At 45.6% G+C, this 17,779-nt stretch overlaps 1 protein-coding gene across 10 annotated transcripts in view; it reads right to left on the bottom strand.

The window, feature by feature from the left end:
• PPFIA1 (PTPRF interacting protein alpha 1) overlaps window positions 1-17,779 on the bottom strand; it is a 122,166-nt gene that overhangs the window by 54,217 nt on the left and 50,170 nt on the right. For 6 of the 10 annotated variants that reach the window (XM_039471528.2, XM_074401815.1, XM_074401816.1 and 3 more), the window contains exons 3-12: window positions 12,098-12,199; window positions 11,585-11,749; window positions 10,986-11,060; window positions 10,268-10,369; window positions 9,815-10,036; window positions 6,321-6,467; window positions 4,882-5,016; window positions 3,910-3,984; window positions 3,380-3,463; window positions 1,244-1,375 (exon numbers count right to left, since the gene is read on the bottom strand). In XM_039471528.2, the coding sequence (XP_039327462.1) occupies window positions 1,244-1,375; window positions 3,380-3,463; window positions 3,910-3,984; window positions 4,882-5,016; window positions 6,321-6,467; window positions 9,815-10,036; window positions 10,268-10,369; window positions 10,986-11,060; window positions 11,585-11,749; window positions 12,098-12,199 (1,239 nt within the window). The remainder of the gene's footprint in view (window positions 1-1,243; window positions 1,376-3,379; window positions 3,464-3,909; window positions 3,985-4,881; window positions 5,017-6,320; window positions 6,468-9,814; window positions 10,037-10,267; window positions 10,370-10,985; window positions 11,061-11,584; window positions 11,750-12,097; window positions 12,200-17,779) is intronic. The other 4 variants (XM_039471533.2, XM_039471530.2, XM_074401818.1 and 1 more) reach the window with 1 other exon arrangement.

Raw genomic sequence — 17,779 nt, 5'->3', positions numbered from 1 at the left:
ATAACTAAAATCAAAGATAAAAAACACTGCTCGGTTAAGGCTGACCCACTGATCAAGGAGGTGAGTGGGATACTGACACTATGTGATCTCTGGAAATGTCCTCCATGGTCAACACTGTGTAAATAAACATGTCATGCAATGAGCAGGAATCATTAGTCTTAATCCTAACAGCCAATCTCAGGGCAGTTTCTAGGCCTCATCTCTAGGGACACTGCAGTCAGGACAGGCTTTATCAAATTGGAATCCAGCTGCTGCTCATTAGAGCTTCTCTGACACAGATTCTAGGATATCCCTTGGCTCTGTTTCCATGATGAGAGTACTCAGAGTATAGGCTTAAATTTTTTCCAAATCAAATGAAAAACAATGAAGGTAGAGGTTGGAATATTTATTTGGTTTCAGTTGATTGAACCCCTTTCCAGTACAAGATACTCCCTAAGTGCCCTGTTTATAAACGAGACAGAAATTTTTCTTTTTCTAAGACAGGGTCTTGCTTTGTCACAATACTGAAGCACAGTGGCACGATCTCGGCTCACTGCAACTTCCACCTCCAAGGGATTTTCACGCCTTAGCCTCTTGAGTAGCTGGGACTACAGGCAGGTACCCTCAGGCCTCGTTAATTTTTGTACTTTAATAGTAGAGACAGGATTTGGTCATACTGGCCAGGCTGATCTTGAACTCCTGGCCTGAACTGATCTGCTTGCCTTGGCCTCACAAATAGGTGTGGGCCACCTCGCCCAGCCAGAACTTAACTTCTAATGCATGAACAATAAAGGAGTGAGGGTGGGGCCCAAAAAATGATTCTAGTGCAGGGGCTGGCAAACTAGGACCTGACAGCCAAATCCAGCCCACTGCTTGTTTCTGCAAATGCATTTTATTGGAACATAACCATGCCCATTCATTTACATGTTACTTATGGCTGCTTTTGTGCTAATTACTTGATTGACATACAATTATTTCATTACTCACAATTACTAAAAGCCTAAAATATTTATTATCTGGACCTTTAAAAAATGACTTACCTACTCCCATTCTAGAGAATAAGAATGATAAACAACTTCCCATACATGCAAATGGGGCATGGCCATGGCAAACAATCAGTGACTGGATAGCTGTGTGTGCCTTTTCCACTTTAAAGAATAATTCCCATTTTCAGGAATTCCTACACACGCCTGCTCAGGGGCAGATGAGCAATCTTTGGTGGAGGGTGGGAAAGCTCCAGGGATGTCCATGTTATCTATCCTACCTTATCTTCCAAAGCAGCCATTCTCTCTTTAAGATGAAGTTGAAGCCTCTCATTAGATTCTGAAAGCAGCTTGTCAACAGTGTCTGATAAACGTTTATTATGTTCTTCGTTCATTTTTTCTCTTTGCCTTGCCTAAAGGAAGAGAAACAAAGACTTAACAAACCTCACGTAAATGCACGATGACTGTTTTAAAAGCACAAGGACCAACCGGGTGAACCCCACACATGCCCACCCCTCCCCCATTTGCCATCTTGAGTAGACTTTTGCATGGTGACCAGAACCGACTCACGGACATGGGGAACACAGGACAAGTCTTGGAGAGATCATGAACTGGAAGGTCCCACTGCTCCTGCTACAGGACTCCTCAGGAATGTCACTAGCTGTTAACTATCAGAGTGACTTAGGGATCAGATTTATAGCAGATATTTAAGGGGATCAGCCTGTCTCCAAGCTGGTAGAGGAATTTCCCTTTGTATAAGTAAAAGCTTGGTGAATTTAATTTACAAAGCAAAACAGTTTAAAAATTTGTTTGAAAAAAGAAATTAGTAGAGCTAGAGAGACTTTCATATTTTTTCTTTATACTTCTACACTGCTTAAATTTCTCATAATGGAAATTTATATTCAAAAATTTTAAATAATTACCTTAAGTAATTTTAATATGTAATAATAAAACTGACATGTCTGTATTTTATAAAACCATAATCAAGTTCACAATTTAAAACCTCCGTTTCTCACTCCTGAATGAACCCAAATGACAGGCAGAGGGGAAGGGAAGTGTCGTAGGCGGCACCCGTCCAGGTGGCACCTCCATGCCCTCATCACCCAAGTGCACTTGTAGCACTCGGGGGGTCCTCCCAGGCAGGGGTGGTGGCACAGGGTTACGACGTGCACTCGAGTCATGCTGCCCAGGCAGGAGGAGAAAGCCACGAGACCACACCACAGGAGTCAGCAGCGCATTCAATCCCCGTGCGCCAGTCTCTGCACTGGGAAGACGTGGGTAGTGACCTCTCCTTTTCTCATAAAGTCTAACATGTAGCAACTCTCATGACCTGAAAGGGCCCAGCACATCATGTGGCATACAGAGTGTCTCATACTTTTCTAAGGAAAGATGCAGTATCCTTCCTTGTGCTTATTTTCTGTCAGCATTTAAGTAATTTTTAAAGAACACAGCTTAACGTTCAGTGCTGTGTCTGCCTGCATGAGTGTGCGCTGTGGAAGCGGAGGTGGGGACTCCCTAACGCGCACCCTCTCACTGGGAGTCAGAATCATCATGCCCCGGAAGCTCATCAAACTCTGCAGGGCATGGCCAAGAATACAGATTTCTGGTGCGAACAAAATCCAGTAGCCTTAAATTACTGTTCTAAAGTGGGCTGATGTGGGGGTGCATGCGTTCTGCAATTTGATGCTGCATGCTTCCTTTCTCCACCTACTTGTTAAAGAGAAATCCACCCCAAACCCCAGGCCTGGTGCCAGCCGGCCCTGGGACTGCTCTTGCTATAACTTTTCCCTGGATGTTCCATATTGACATCTGCCCAACTCATCCAGGAAAACGATCTTAGATTCAACGGACAGGTGCCTCTACTGCCACACTCTTTCCTAATGCTTTTTACTGTAGCTCAATTATAGTGTTGCTCTTGCTCAGAAATATTCATTCCAACACACCACTATGTTTGGAGTATTTAACTTGGGACAGAAGTCAGGCCTCCGATCTGCATTTCGGACTTCAGTGCCATATTCTAAGCAAGTAGACTAGTCAACCAGGACAATGGGCCTGCCCCTACATTTTGGAGGGGTCCCCGTGATGGTGCCACAGGTACTGACAGCAGTTCCCCTGATAGGCTGCTAGACTTAACAAGCGAGAAGCGCTTCGGACATGAGGATCTCATCTACCCGCTCAAGTACTATGAGCTCAAATGTCTTCCACAGCTTCCAAACTGACCGGAAACTGCCACCGTGTGGGATGTACGCAGGAGCGGACAACTCACAGATGAGGGCGCAAAGCAAATGCACGCAACCAGAACTGAGCTGGAGAACCAGCATCTCAGTCAGGGTGGGAGGCCCCGAGCTCCCCCCAGCCTGAGCAACGCCCTTGCAGCCGCCAGCTCGGCGCGCCCGCCCTCCAGGCTCACTGCTCACCCGCTGCAGTTCTTGATTCTTCTCCTCCAGCTGTGCTTCCATCTGTCGTAGCCTTTCTTCAATGTTGCCATGTCTCTCTTCAGCCTGTCAGCAGAAACAGCATCAGCTGACCTTATCCTTACACTTCATCGGCGACATGCTGCATACCACTGCAGTGGCAACAGGCGGAACGTGCTCTGCGTGGACTGCTCCGCCATACTAAATGGAAAGCACGTACTCGCATCCATCAACACAGCCTACGGGCTTCGCGTGCTGGGCCGTGAGGACGGCTCCGCCATACTAAATGGGTCGCATCCATCAGCAAAGCCTATGGGGCTTCGCGTGCCGGGCCGTGACGTGGCTAGCCCTCTTGTGTCGGTGATTCTGAAGCATGGCTGCTGCTGGCAGCTGACCGGGTGCTTCCCCACAACCCCTATGCCCAATCTGTATGGATTCGTGATTCTCCCCATCCTTTGACTGCTTCTGGTTAGTCAGCATGGAAAGCAGCAAGCAGTGGCAAGCACAGGCAAGGAGCAGTGCACCCATTCTACCTTCCTAAGCTTGGAAGTAAGTTCCGACAGTTTAGCTTCCTTAGCAGCAGAGCTCCCAGAAGACAAAAGGTCAGACTACAAAGCCGACAAGGGACAGGAAAGACAACAGGGGAGAAAAGAAATGGAGACTTTAAAAGCAGATCATGAAGTGGGAGGAAAGGTTCTCCGACAGCTGTGAGCAATGAACTTGCTGGAAGGAACAGGTCTGTGAGCCCTAAAACCATCTGAATGGTCCCGGATGCCCTCCCCAGCAGCTTGAAAAGCTTGAGCCAGGAGAGTCAGGATGACTGCCCCGGAGGGGCCTTGGCTCCTGCTGCTCACCTGCCTGGAGAGGCAGTGCTAGGCTCCCCACGCCCGGGAAAGCTCGGGGTTTGCCCAGGGCTGAGCTGAGCTCCCTGGTCCTCGCCGATCTCAGGACCTATGACAGCATCTGCCTCTTTAGCTCTTCCCCCCATGAATGGTGAGGACTGGGAGGGACTGTGCCTTGCATATGCCTAGTCAACAGTTGTTGAACAAATGAATAAATACTATTTTTAAACACATATTTTTAAGTAATTTCAAAATAATGGAATTACTTAAAAGTGTATTTACTAAAATTTATCTCGATGGTGTTTTTAAAAAAGTGCCATCTTCCTATTTCTGAGGAAAAAACTACCCTTCTTTTCCAGAGGCTTCCATCCTATACTTCGGCTGGCAACTTAATTCTAAGAAGCAGAAACTCTTAGATCACACATGCTGTGGACACACAGCACACATCAGGACAAACAAAACCAAGGGAGACTTCGGGATAAAAGGATCACGTCTGGCATTTACAAAGCGTTCCCATCTCAGATGAAAGAGCACCCAAACCAAATCCGTGCTCTTCCCTGGATTTAGTGCACTGGCGTATTAAGAACAGTGACAAACAAGGTACACAGACAAGGCACAGTCACAGGCCTGGCGGCCGAACCAGAACTAAGCTCATAGTACCACCTTGGAAAGCGCTGCCACCCTCTGGGCCAGCTCCGCCTCCACCTCGGGAAGCGTCTCCGCCTTCCTCAGTGTCTGTTGCAGCTTTTGCTCTGCCAATTCCAAGCGCTCCTGTAACTGGCGGTTTTTATCTTCGGTCTATAAAATGAGCAAAGCATCAAAATGCAGCTAATCATCTCACTGTATCAGTTTTTAAGAGACTGAAACAAACTGAAATACAGGTATCGTAAGACAGTCACGAGAGAAGAGCTACACTGCTGGTATTTGCTTCTGGGTCAGGGTTTTTTTTTTTTTTTAAGACAGAGTCTCCCTCTGTCACCCAGGCTGGAGTGAAGTGGCACAATCTCAACTCACTGCAACCTCTGCCTTGTGAGTTCAAGCAATTCTCCTGAGTAGCTGTGATTACAGGTGCGTGCCACCACGCCTGGCTAATTTTTACAGTTTTACTAGAGACAGGGCTTCAGCATGTTGGCCCGGCTGGTCTTGAACTCCTAACCTCAAGTGATCCACCCGCCTCAGCCTCCCAAAGTGCTGGAATTACAGGTGTGTGCCACTGTGCCCAGCCTGGGTCAGGTTTTACTTGCTGTCTGGAGTACATGCCCACTCTCCTGGGCTTGATTTCAATATGCAAAACACCTCTTGCCAAAGTATTTGCTTTTCCTAAATAACTTCTAAGAAGCTTTTTTTTTTTGGTCACACAGGCTGGAGTGTAGTGGTACTCTTACATGAGTTAAGTATGGTTTACTAAACCATAGGAGACACATTTCTTACTAGAGACTTCATTGCTTTTGTTATTTTAGAGATGGAGTCTTGTTCTATGGTATGGGCTAGAGGGCAATGGTGCGATCACAGCACACTGAAGCCTTGAACTCCAGGGCTCAAGCCATCCTCCCTCCTTAGCGTCCTGGGTAGCTAGGGCATAGGCACATGCCACCATGCCCAGCTAACTGTTTTTTAAATTTTCTGTAGAGACAGCATCTTGCTGTGCTGCCCAGGCTGTTCTCACATTCCTGGGCTCAAGCGATCTTCCCCACTCAGCCTCCCAAAGTGCTAAGATGACAGGCATGAGCCACTGCACCTGACCAAGACTTCATTTCTTGTACTATTCATTTAGCATGCTGTTCCCACTTAGTAACAAATAGCCAATTACCTTGAAGTTCTTTGCCGCTCTCTGCTCCCTTGGTAAAAATGCTAACAAGCAGTAACTTTTAATTAAAACAAAGGAAAAAGTTGAGGACAGCAGCAGCACAAAATGGTTAAATCAAATCCTATGTAATCAAAACCTGTAAACTGAACTCCCACGTCTTGAACATGATGTTCTAAGGTCATAAAAACGTTTTATTTGAACTTGATTTCCAACATTTTCAAAAGTGAGAGTAAAAGGGTCTTTAACTTCATTAATAATTAATTGAAGCCAGACAAAGGTTGATAAAATCCATTACCTGTCGATGCATAGAATCTTTATTTGCAATTTCATTTTCAAGTTTATCATTGAGGTCATGCACAGACGTGGCTTCACGCTGTGCAGCGAGGTAGCGTTTTTCAAGAGTAGTGATTCTCTCTTCCATGTCTTCCTTTTGGGCCATGGCCTAAATCAAGTATTTCAGAGGGGACAAAAAGGTAGGTAATTAACAGATTACACATTGAGATACTTAAGGGAGGAAAAAAACTGAACTAAATCCTAAATTTCCAATTAAATTAAAAATTAGTGTCCTCAGGCCAGATATAGCAGCTCACTCCTGTAATCACAGCACTTTGGGAGGCTAAGGCAAGAGGATATATTGAGGCCAGGATTTCAAGACCTTGTCTCTACAAAAATATTTTATTTTTGAGACAGGGTCTCACACTATCACCTAGGCTGGAATGCAGTGGCACAACCAAGCCTCACTGCAGCCTTGACTTCCCAGGCTCAAGCAATCTTTCCACCTCAATCTTCCCAGTAGTTGCGACTACACACACACCCCACTATACCCAGCTAATTTTTAATTTTTTTGTGGAGATAGGGGTCTTAGTATGTTGCCCAGGCTGGTCTTGAATTTCTGGGCTCAAGAGATCCTCCTTGACCTCCTTTTGGGCTCCCAAAGTGCTAGATTACAGGCATGAGACAGTGAGCCCGGCCAAAAAACTTTTAAAGAAACAAACATGGCCGGGCGCGGTGGCTCACGCCTGTAATCCCAGCACTTTGGGAGGCCGAGGCAGGTGGATCAGAAGATCGAGAGATCGAGACCATCCTGGTCAACATGGTGAAACTCCGTCTCTACTAAAAATACAAAAATTAGCTGGGCATGGTGGCGCACGCCTGTAATCCCAGCTTCTCAGGAGGTGGAGGCAGGAGAATTGCCTGAACCCAGGAGGCGGAGGTTGCGGTGAGCCGAGATCGCCATTGCACTCCAGCCTGGGTAAGGAGCGAAACTCCGTCTCAAAAAAAAAAAAAAAGAAACAAACATTAGCCAGGTGTGGTGGCAGCGCCTGTAGTCCCAGGTACTTGGGAGGGTGAGGCAAGAAAACTGCTTGAGTCCAGGAGTTCAAGGCTGCAGTGAGCTATGATGGTGCCAGTGTAGTCCAGCCTGGGTAACAGAGACAGAGAGATCCTGTCTCAAATAATAATAATAATAATAATAATAATAATAATAATAATGTTCTCAAAATTAAATTGATGGAAGATGTCAGTTTTCTCAAATGTGAATGAAAATGTAACTACCTCAAATACCATAAATATTCACCTATATGCGATTAATAAAGACCTGTCTCTCTTAATACTATGGCCACTCAGTTTGCCAGCTTTCCCATTTCTACATAATACTATAAGAATACAGACACTAAAATATCTAAATATTGCAAGAATTCAAGGAGGTGAAAGTGTTCTCAAAGAAGATACAGTCTATGTCTCCCTCAAGCTGCAAACGGTCGTATACAGGACAGAGTGTGGCCTCTCTCGATGGACACAGTAGTGCGATACAAGTCTCATTTTCTAGGATAAAGGTTGGATGAAATCTCATACAATTACAAGAGTCAGGCATACTGACAAATGGAAAGAGAAGTACAAGCTTCATTTACTTGGATGAAATTTCCTGAAGTCTGCGAGATGAACAGTATGCAGTACCAAACACTTACGGCTAGGAGCGGAACTTTTGCCTGTGAAACCCCTGTCCTCGACCCCCAGAATTCACTGTTTTCAGGTTGTTCCGGATGTATAAAATGACTAAAGTTCGAAAGTCTTAATATTAAAAGTGATAGAGGAAAAAAGCTCAACCTCACTGATTAGAGAAATGCAAATCAAAACCACAATGAGACACCATTTCACACCAGTCAGAATGGCTATTACAAAAAAGTCAACAAATAACAGACGCTGGCGAGGTTGTGGAGAAAAAGGAATGGTCTTCTACTGTTGGTGGGAGTGTAAATTAGTTCAACGATTGTGGAAGATAGTGTGGAGATTCCTTAAAGATCTAAAGATGGAAATATCAACCCAGAAGTCTCATTACTGGGTATATACCCAAAGGAACATAAATTGTTCCATTATAAAGACATATGCACAAGTTCACTGCAGCACTATTCACAACAGCAAAGACATGGAATCAACATAAATGTCCACCAATGATAGACTGGATCAAGAAAATGTGGTACATACACCATCGAATAGTATGCAGCCATAATAAAGAATGAGATCATGTCCTTTGCAGGGACATGGATGGAGCTGAAGGTCGTTATTCTTAGCAAACACAGGAACAGAAAAACAAAAATACCTCTTGTTCTCACTTGTAAGTGGGAGCTAAATGATGAGAACACATGGACACATAGGAGAACAATACACATGGGGGCCTGCTGAAGGGTGGAGCGTGGAGGGCAGGAAGAGAGGATCAGGAGAAACTACCAACGCGTCTCAGGCTTGGTACCTGGGTGACAAAATAATCTGTACAACGAATCCCCATGATAGAAGCTTACCTATGTAACAGACCTACACATGTACCCAAACTTAAAATAAAAAACAAAAAAGTGATAGGCTTTAAAAGAATTTCAAAATTCTCTGCATATTAATCTCTGCCACATTATCTCCTGCTGTAGCCGAAGAATATAACCTAGCAGGTGACACACTGCATGCAAATATTCTTCCTGTGGTGAATTCCTATAGGAAACTACTAGTGTCAAGCTACCAAACTGAAAAGCACACGTTCAACGTTTGAGGCACCTGACAAGGGACAAAGCACAGGTTAGAAAGTGACAGGAAGGGCACCTGAGAAAGAACTCGGCCTCACTGTTTTATGATCAAATAGTTCCTCATAGTTACAAAGGCATAAGTATCTGTCAGAAATGAGTATACCGTGACATATTTTTAATATACAATCCTGACAACCCATGTAGAAGCAAATTCCACTCTCTATTGTTTATCTGACCATCAATCTTCAATGCCACGAATTCCTTGAGGGAGCAGGTCAGAAAATAAGAAGACCACCAGCAACGCCCCTTCCACAGTTAACAGACTACTCACACCACCCTACGTGACCTGGTGGCACGGCCACGATCAACATCTGCTTACTAAGAATGTGTGCAACAGAAGGAAATCTGAACATAAGAACAAACTGAGACAGCCTAGAAACTGCACAGATGAAGAATCTACAAACAAGGACTTTAAAAGACCTCAAAGCAGCACAGGTAGGAAGGGCCAGCGTGGCGTCCGCTCCATGGCCACGGAAGTCAGTGGGACTAGTTCTCCTCTACTTTGATAACCTCAGGGACAGGAGATTTCACAACAAAAATGGGGAGGCAGCTTATCACAGTTTCACAGCACTCTTTCTTTTTCAGTATCACTTATACAATGATCCAAAGGCTGACTGCAATTGGGAGAGTAAGGGAAAAAAGGAGGAAAAAAATCATTTAACTAAAACATCCCCAAATCCAACCTCATGACAAGACTGCAATTCTTGTTCTCACTCACTTCACGGACATCCCGCTGCAGTTTTGTGTTCATTTCTTCCGATTTGATGAGATCTTTTCTGGCGGTGTCCAGATCCTCTTCCAGCTCTGTCACGTGACTGGAGAGGGCCGCCAGGCGGTCCTTCATTTGGCTCTGTTCCCTTGACTGCTTACTTATGATTTCTTGGAGCTCAATTACTTTAGCAAGGTCTTCCTCGTGGCTTAAAGAACCATCAGAAGATCTCTGATAGGGGGAAAAAAATCCTTAAATACCCTTGTTTGGTGAACTATAAAATAAAAATGCTTCTGGAAAACAGCTAAAATCAAAATTGGCTTATGCAATCTTTCGGATTACACCACTTTCATGACCACTTCAGCTCTAAGCCGGTGCTTTAGCAGCCGTTTTCCACGTAACCCGACACACACTGCGGACAAACGACATCCAACAGAAGACAGGGAAAGCCTGCGGACTTGCCTTTCCGTTCGTGCTCGGTGTATTTTCTTGTTCATGGTTTACATCCAGCACTCCGTCTGTTAGTGTTTTTTTCTGATTATTCTGTTCTTTAAGAATCATTAGCTAAAACCAAAAAAATTGAACGAGTATAAAATACCTCACATAAGAGAAGTAAGACAGTAAAACTCCTTTTAGAAAAACACAACTATAAACTGCTTAACACAGTATAAAAAAGAAAGCATATGGCAATGCTATCCAATCCGATCTTTAAAGATGGAATTTGTTATCCACTGGCCAAATGAGTCCTTAGGTAACCATAGTTTTCTAGTCCTTAAAATGACCCAGATAAATAATATCTGATATTCACAACTACAGTTCTTTTTTTTTTTGAGACGGAGTCTCGCTCTGTCGCCCAGGCTGGAGTGCACTGGTGAAATCTCAGCTCACTGCGTGCCTCCAGGGCTCAAGCAATTCTCATGTCTCAGCCTCCTGAGTACCTGGGACTATAGGCACGTACCGCCATTCCTGGCTAATTTTTGTATTTTTAGTAGAGACAGGGTTTTACCATGTTGGCCAGGCTGATCTCGAATTCTCCACCTCAGGTGATCTGCCCGCCTCAGTCTCCCAAAGTGCTGGGATTAAAGGAGTGAACGAACTACCATGCCCAGCCCTCATGCTACTTTTAATAATTAAAAGAAAAAAATTAAAACCTCAAATCATGATGATGTATCAAGCTTACCTCTTTGTGTGTTGCACCTAATTCTTCTTCTAACAAACTACATCTTTCAAGTGCTACTCGTAATCGCTCTCTCACCTGAAAATAAAAGGGGTTGAGTGTGTGTGTGTATACACTGTTTTATTTTTATTTTACAGTTAAGTGTACTATATATATTAGTGTAATATAACATAATAAAATACCATTAACGTCTGTCACTGATCTACTTTCAAAAAACTTGTTAATGGTTCTAAATTAAGTCTGAGAAAAATCTTCCCCCTAAATAATATTAGGTTCTTGCAAAAGTAATTGTGGGTTTTGTCATTAAAAGTAATAGCAAAACCCACAATTAAAAGTAATAGCAAAGCCCACAATTATTTTTGCAACAATCTAGTATTACCCAATTTGTAACAGCAAATCGATATACATTAATTTTTTTACATTAGCAATTTTAAGACTTATATGCCAATTAGTACTTTTTAAACCTATAAAACCCTGTCTTCTTAAACAGAAAATTTATTTCCAAGAATTCAAGAACCTTCAAAAGTAAGTTACACCAACACTTGCGGAGCTGGCCTAATCCACAGCATGTGCACAAACCAAGGCTCATGCGGCTGAGGCACCTTTTCGTCCAGAGCTTTGTGGTGTTCAAATAGCGACTTCAGGGCCTTCAGCACCTCCACTTCGCTGGACACGCCTGCTGGAGACTGCGCTTGTCTCTTCACCACGGTCATCCTAAGAGACCGCTCGTGCCTGGAAACGAGGCATTCCAAATGCTCCAACAGCAGCTGAAATAAAAGGCCAAAATTAAAGAGCACTTTTCATTTCATAATTGAATCTGGGGCAAATAACACCTTTACAGTCTCATGCTAAAATGAGGTCCCTTCAATTCAGTAGAAAGACACATTCCCCTTTAATACATAATGATATGTATTAAAATATCATAAATTCTCATCACAAATTTCAAGCCATTAATGTATGATAATGCTGGCTAATCACAGTGCGCTCAGTGGGAAAAGGTAAGAAACGTGTTTGAAGCCGGACAGAGTGGGTCGTCCTTTCGTTTTGAGACAGCACCCTCGTCCTGACAGACAGTGGCTCCAGGGGCGGGCGGTGAACAGCAAGGTCAAACTCACTCTGGTGTTGTTCCTTTCTGCTTTCAGTTCAGCAATTTCTTCTTCCCTTTCAAGGAGCTGTTCCCTGCATACATTGAGTTCTTTAGTAAGTGCCGCAAACTCCTAGAAAATTACACAACAAAATTAAATATGACAGACCCTCCAAAGAAAGACTTCCATCAAGCCTCCACCACCTTCACAAGAAGGCAACCTCATTCCAAGTTACAGGGAAGGGATCTCTATGATCCTCCAGGGAAAGAGGGGATCAATGGACTGGCCTAAGACCACACAGATTTCCTAATAAATCGGAACACTGACTCAGACCATCTGACTTCCTTCCATCCCTGGGCCCTGCCTGGCACCAAGATGGCAGGGGAAGAAAGGGAATCCAAGTCCACCTTCTCAGCAGCCAGAGAAGTCCCAAACATTTTCCTCAACAATATCCTGACATGAACTGAATGAAGACGTTTTTGAATGACTCACAGACATGTGATCTAGAGTTGCAGGAGAGAGTGGAAAGCAGGCCTAGAAGGCCACCACCCCTGTCCCAGCCTCCTTTTCTTCCTTTTTCTTTCTGCGACAGGGTCTCACTGTGTCATCCAGGCTAGAGTGTAGTGGTGTGACCACAGCTCACTGCAGCTTTCACCTCCTGAGCACAAGTGATTCTCCCGCCTCAGCCTCCCAAGTAGCTGAAACCACTGGCTTCAGCCACCATGCCCAGCCTCTCTTCTAAATATTTCTGCAAGAATCCCTACTCTGGGTAATCGACTTCTGGCATGACAGCATGAGAAGTTCCACTGACCTGCTTGCTCCCATGGAAAACAGGTGAATATTGAAAGAAAACAACTATTCAAAGCCTCTGGAGATCATTCTAAGGGAAAGTGGGTCAGCATACAACTGAAAATTCAGTAAGAATGGCCAGAGTCTGTTGTATTTGAATCAAGACTGCTCCCTGCCTCCCCTCCAGGTCAGTGAGGCAGAGACTCCATTCTAGATAACGGCAGCTGATAATGTAGGGCCCCTCTCCCCCTGCTCCAAACCACATTTTCTTCCCAGGAGGGACAGAACTTCAGTACTTCCCATCCCACCCCAGCTACCTGGTGCTGATGCTACATCCTGGCTAGTGAAGTCATGGGTGGGGAGCAGGGGGAGGGCCTTGCTACTTCTGCTGAGCCTCCACTCTAAAATGGAGGCTCAACTTTTAAGTGTGGCAGGCTGAGAATACTGGGGCCTTGATCAGCTGTGCCCTGGCTCTGTGAGCTGGTGGTTGCACTCCGGCCCTGCAATGACAAGCTGAGAGGGACCTGGCTGCCGCCACAAGACCAGGGGCATCATTCAGGGAGAAGCTTGCCACTGTCCACACTCCCAACTCCAGAGCCCTGGTTCTGAGAGCTTGTCTGGGAGAAGCAGGTAGAAAGAGAGACCGCTCCTAACCCCTTCCCAAGGCACTAACTTCATTTGCAACCAAGTTTGGTGATGTTTAAACCTAAGGGCACTCCCTTTAAGCCTAGGAATAGTGAGGTCCTAGTGAAGGCAACTAGAGGTGTGGGTTTCATGGAGACACAGCCTAGACTGCAGCTGCCTAGTCTGAAGGAGAACTGGAGAATTCTTGCTGCAGGAGTCCTCCAGGGTGGGAACAAACCTCCTAAAATGACTTGAGAAGCTGTTTCTTCATTTCACTGAATTGGTTTGTAATTATCCCAGACCATTGCTGAAGACAACAGAAACACTTGGCGGGTTCAGAACTGAGCGTGGTCAGAGAGACTGGAGGAGAGCAGCAGGGTGACTGTGGCATGTCCAAAGCTGCGCCTGGCTGGGGCATAACAGCAAAGGCCGAACACGGTGGGAGTGGCAAGGGGGCAGGGCATGAGCACATTTCACTACATGAATCTAGCATTCACTGAACTGGTTAAAGCTGGCAAGTTTTATGTTAGTATATTTTATTGCAATTAAATATATAGAGATATAATAAATATATTATACAGTGAGTTTCGAAGACAAGGCTGCTCCTAAGACCATACAATTAGCTAAAGAACACGAACAGCTATTCAATTCAGTATTTCAATGCATACTTGCAAACACAAAGTCCAACAACACTAATTAAGATCAGCCAAATGCATCTTAAAACCTGATAAGGATTCTGTCAAGTGTTGAAACCTCTTCGGAGGCCGAGGCTGAACAGAGCAATCAGCATGGGCTTCTGGGTTGGGCAGCGTGTGGGAGGAGACCGGCCTCCTGTCCATGCCCTCCTATCCAGGTTGCTTTCCTTCCTGAGTTTCAGAGATTTCTTTTATATGTGCCAATATTAATCATATCAAATACCCTGATTTACATCTTCTCTAATAATTAACTCCAGCTGACTGTCAGATCCTCTAATGCCTAACATTAACGAAAGAGAGTCATCTTATGGGGCTCTTACATGAGAAAAGATTATTTCTCTTACTGACAAAGAGGAAAGAGACTGAGCCGGGCGCGGTGGCTCAAGCCTGTAATCCCAGCACTTTGGGAGGCCAAGGCGGGTGGATCACGAGGTCAAGAGATCGAGACCATCCTGGTCAACATGGTGAAACCCCGTCTCTACTAAAAATACAAAACATTAGCTGGGCATGGTGGCGCGTGCCTGTAATCCCAGCTGCTCAGGAGGCTGAGGCAGGAGAATTGCCTGAACCCAGGAGGCGGAGGTTGCAGTGAGCCGAGATCACGCCATTGCACTCCAGCCTGGGTAACAAGAGCGAAACTCCGTTTCAAAAAAAAAAAAAAAAAAGAGAGAGACTGAAACTAGCTTCAGTTAAAAAGCTATTATGGCACCTAACGTCAAGTCAAAGTACAGAGTCAGCTCCAGGCCTGCCTGAATTCAGGACCTTGAATTTTAATTTTATCATTGTGCCCTTCCACCTTGTGTCTGTCATCTGGGTCAATGTTGTGAAGTAACTGCCAATCCACTAATTCTGTCTTTGACTATGTCCAGTGCAGAGTCTATCATCCTGGCTCATATCCTTTCAGTTACTAGATTTCAAGCTGTTGTTCTTTTCTTCATACCTTCTTGCTCTCTTTTTGGAAAATTTGTTTTCATGGATGCTAATTTATTGTTTTAAGCATCTTAAACATACTTATTTGGAGAGTTTTTGCCAGACTGGCCTTCAATTTCCGATGCAGTCAATGCACAGCTCTGTAAGGCGCCGACTCTGGGGAGGTGGTATTAGCAGTCTTTGCGTGGAGAGGAATGCGGGTCTTGGGCTCATCCCGACAGAAGGTTTTCTGTTGCTGCTGCTCTCCTCCCTGTCTAGTGTCTCAGTCCGTTCAGGCTGCGATAACAAACTCATTGCCTGAGTGCCTCATGAACAATAGAAATTCATTTTTCACAGTTCTCGAGGCCGGAAATTCAAGATCAAGGCATCAGCAGATTCGGTGTCTGCCGCGGGACCAACTGCCAGCTTCTGAGGGATCTTCTCCAAGCACATTCACCCATTCACAAGGACTCCACCCTCATGACCTAATCCCCTCCTAAGGGGACGCCGGGAGTTGGGACTGGAGCATGTATATGACTGTGGCAGAGCAGGGGACACAAAAGCATTCAGCCCGTAGCACTAGTGCTCTGCCGTTGCTGCCCTCCGAGCGCCAAGGCCTCAGTCCAGAACCAGGTTTTCCATGGCGAAGCAGGATTCTGCTGCACAGTTATGTTGCCAACAGTGCAGACCCTGTTAGGGAACCATGGAATAGCATGGCTCACCCCAGGCCTTGGGTTCTCCTTCCCTGGGACCACAACTTCCAACAAAGCCCCTATCTGCATAGCGGAGAATTGCCTTAGATAGGGAAACCTTCTCTAACTCCAGCTTCAAAAACTATCTAAGGCCAGGCACAGTGGCTCTCACCTATAATCCCAGCACTCTGGGAGGCCAAGGGTGTAGGACTGCTTGAGCCCAGGTCAAGACCAGCTCGGGCAATATAGTGAGACCCCATCTCTATACAAAACATAAAAAACTAGCCGGGCATGGTAACACACACCATGCGTAGACCTGGTAGCACAGACCCAGCTACTCGGGAGGCTGAGAAAGAAGGACTGCTTGAGCCCAGAAGGTTGAGGTTGCAGTGAGCTATGATCACACCACTGCATCCAGCCCAGGTGATAAGGCCGTCTCAACAAAAGAAGGATCTCAATCTAATTCCACTGAACACCTGCGTCCCCGTTACCCTTCCCCCCGCGGGAACTCAGTTTCCTACTGACACTGCCTGCTTGGAGCTTGCAGCGCGGCGGCCAGTTCATGCTTACCATGCTAGGTTTCTAGACTGTTTCTATACTGAGGGTATTTCTCTTGCGTGGGGGCCTGGCTATGCTTTTTGGTTTGTTTCTCTATTTAAATTGTACCTTTTCACTGCTGTATTTGGAGGGGAGATGCATCAAAGCACAAGTGAGCGCCTCCACCTTGATCAGAAGTCACAATTCATTCAAGAAATAGTGCATATCTTGTCTATGTGGGCCACTACAGCAACAGAGAAGCAAGGCCTGTCCCCTCTCAGGATGCTTTAAAGAACACAGAGACAAGCTGGCAGGAACCCTAGAGCAGTGAGTGCGCTAGGTGAGAGGTGCCCAATATACTGCGGAGCTGAGTGGAAGCCATCCATGATGGGAAGTGGGAGTGCTTCTTGGAAGGTTTGCTGAAGGACACTGCACTTGAATCGAGCTGAATTCTGAACAAGCTTTATAGCCAGTGAGAGCCTCTTTCACAAAAGCAGCATCTGATCATCGAGGGCTTCAGCAGGGCTGGGGCAGGAGCAGTGTGTATGGAGGAAGCAGGTGAGGCCAGAAGTGGGCAGCCCTTCAGGGACCACAGACACAGCATGGAGCCTGGATCTCATGTCGAAGCCTTCAGAAACTGCCTTATCTACAGATTGGAGGGCCCTGAACACAAAATGGGGCAAAACTGGTAAAGTCTCAGTCAGTCATTAGCATAAGGGATGTGCTCAAAATGCGTCTGCTGGAGCAATGAAAAGTTCCTGGGAGCAGTGCTGCCCTTGGGCTGGAGGAGGGGACTAAGAGTGGGAAATCAGCAGTGAGTTCACTGCAGTAATCCCGGGGAGAAATGAGGGTCTGAATTAAGATCAATATTAGAGAAAAAGAAACTAAGTAAGAAATCTCATGAGCTGTGCCCTTCACCAGTTTTCAAAGGATTTCCCTGGACACTGTGTTCAGAACAGCTTGTGAGAAGGTGAAGCCAGAGGTGCGGAGACTGGAAAGAAGTAACTGCGGTTATGCAGGCAGGATCAGGCTGGGCACACTACAGGTGGTGAGAAGCAGGAATTCCAGGCCTGTTCACTGCAGAGCCAGCAGGAGCTCCGGACAGGTCAAAGATCTGAGAGAAAGAAGCGCCTAAGGATGCCTCCAAGGACTCCGGCAGGAGCAAGTGAAGGGTGGAGTTGCTGGTTCCTGAGAAGAGAGTCACTACGGGAAGAGTGCTGAAGGGAAGATGTGAAAGTTCGGGTTTGTACGGGCTAGATTTGAGATGGTTACTAGACAGTCGAGTGCAATTCACAGTCTGGTGTTCTTGGGAGTGTTGGTGGAGACTGCAAATGGGGATAATCATTTTGTTCCCTGCAAGTCAGTGAGGCCCTTAGTGGAGATGAGATGGGGATCAAGCCCCCAACAGTCTCACATTGAGGGCATCAGCAAAAGAGGCTAGGAGCAGTCAGTGAGGCAGGAGGAAA

Source organism: Saimiri boliviensis, chromosome 6 (assembly GCF_048565385.1).
Source record: "Saimiri boliviensis isolate mSaiBol1 chromosome 6, mSaiBol1.pri, whole genome shotgun sequence".
NCBI classification, from domain to species: domain Eukaryota; kingdom Metazoa; phylum Chordata; class Mammalia; order Primates; family Cebidae; genus Saimiri; species Saimiri boliviensis.
The sequence above is the reverse complement of the archived record's forward strand: the minus strand, read 5'-3'. Positions and strand labels throughout refer to the sequence as shown.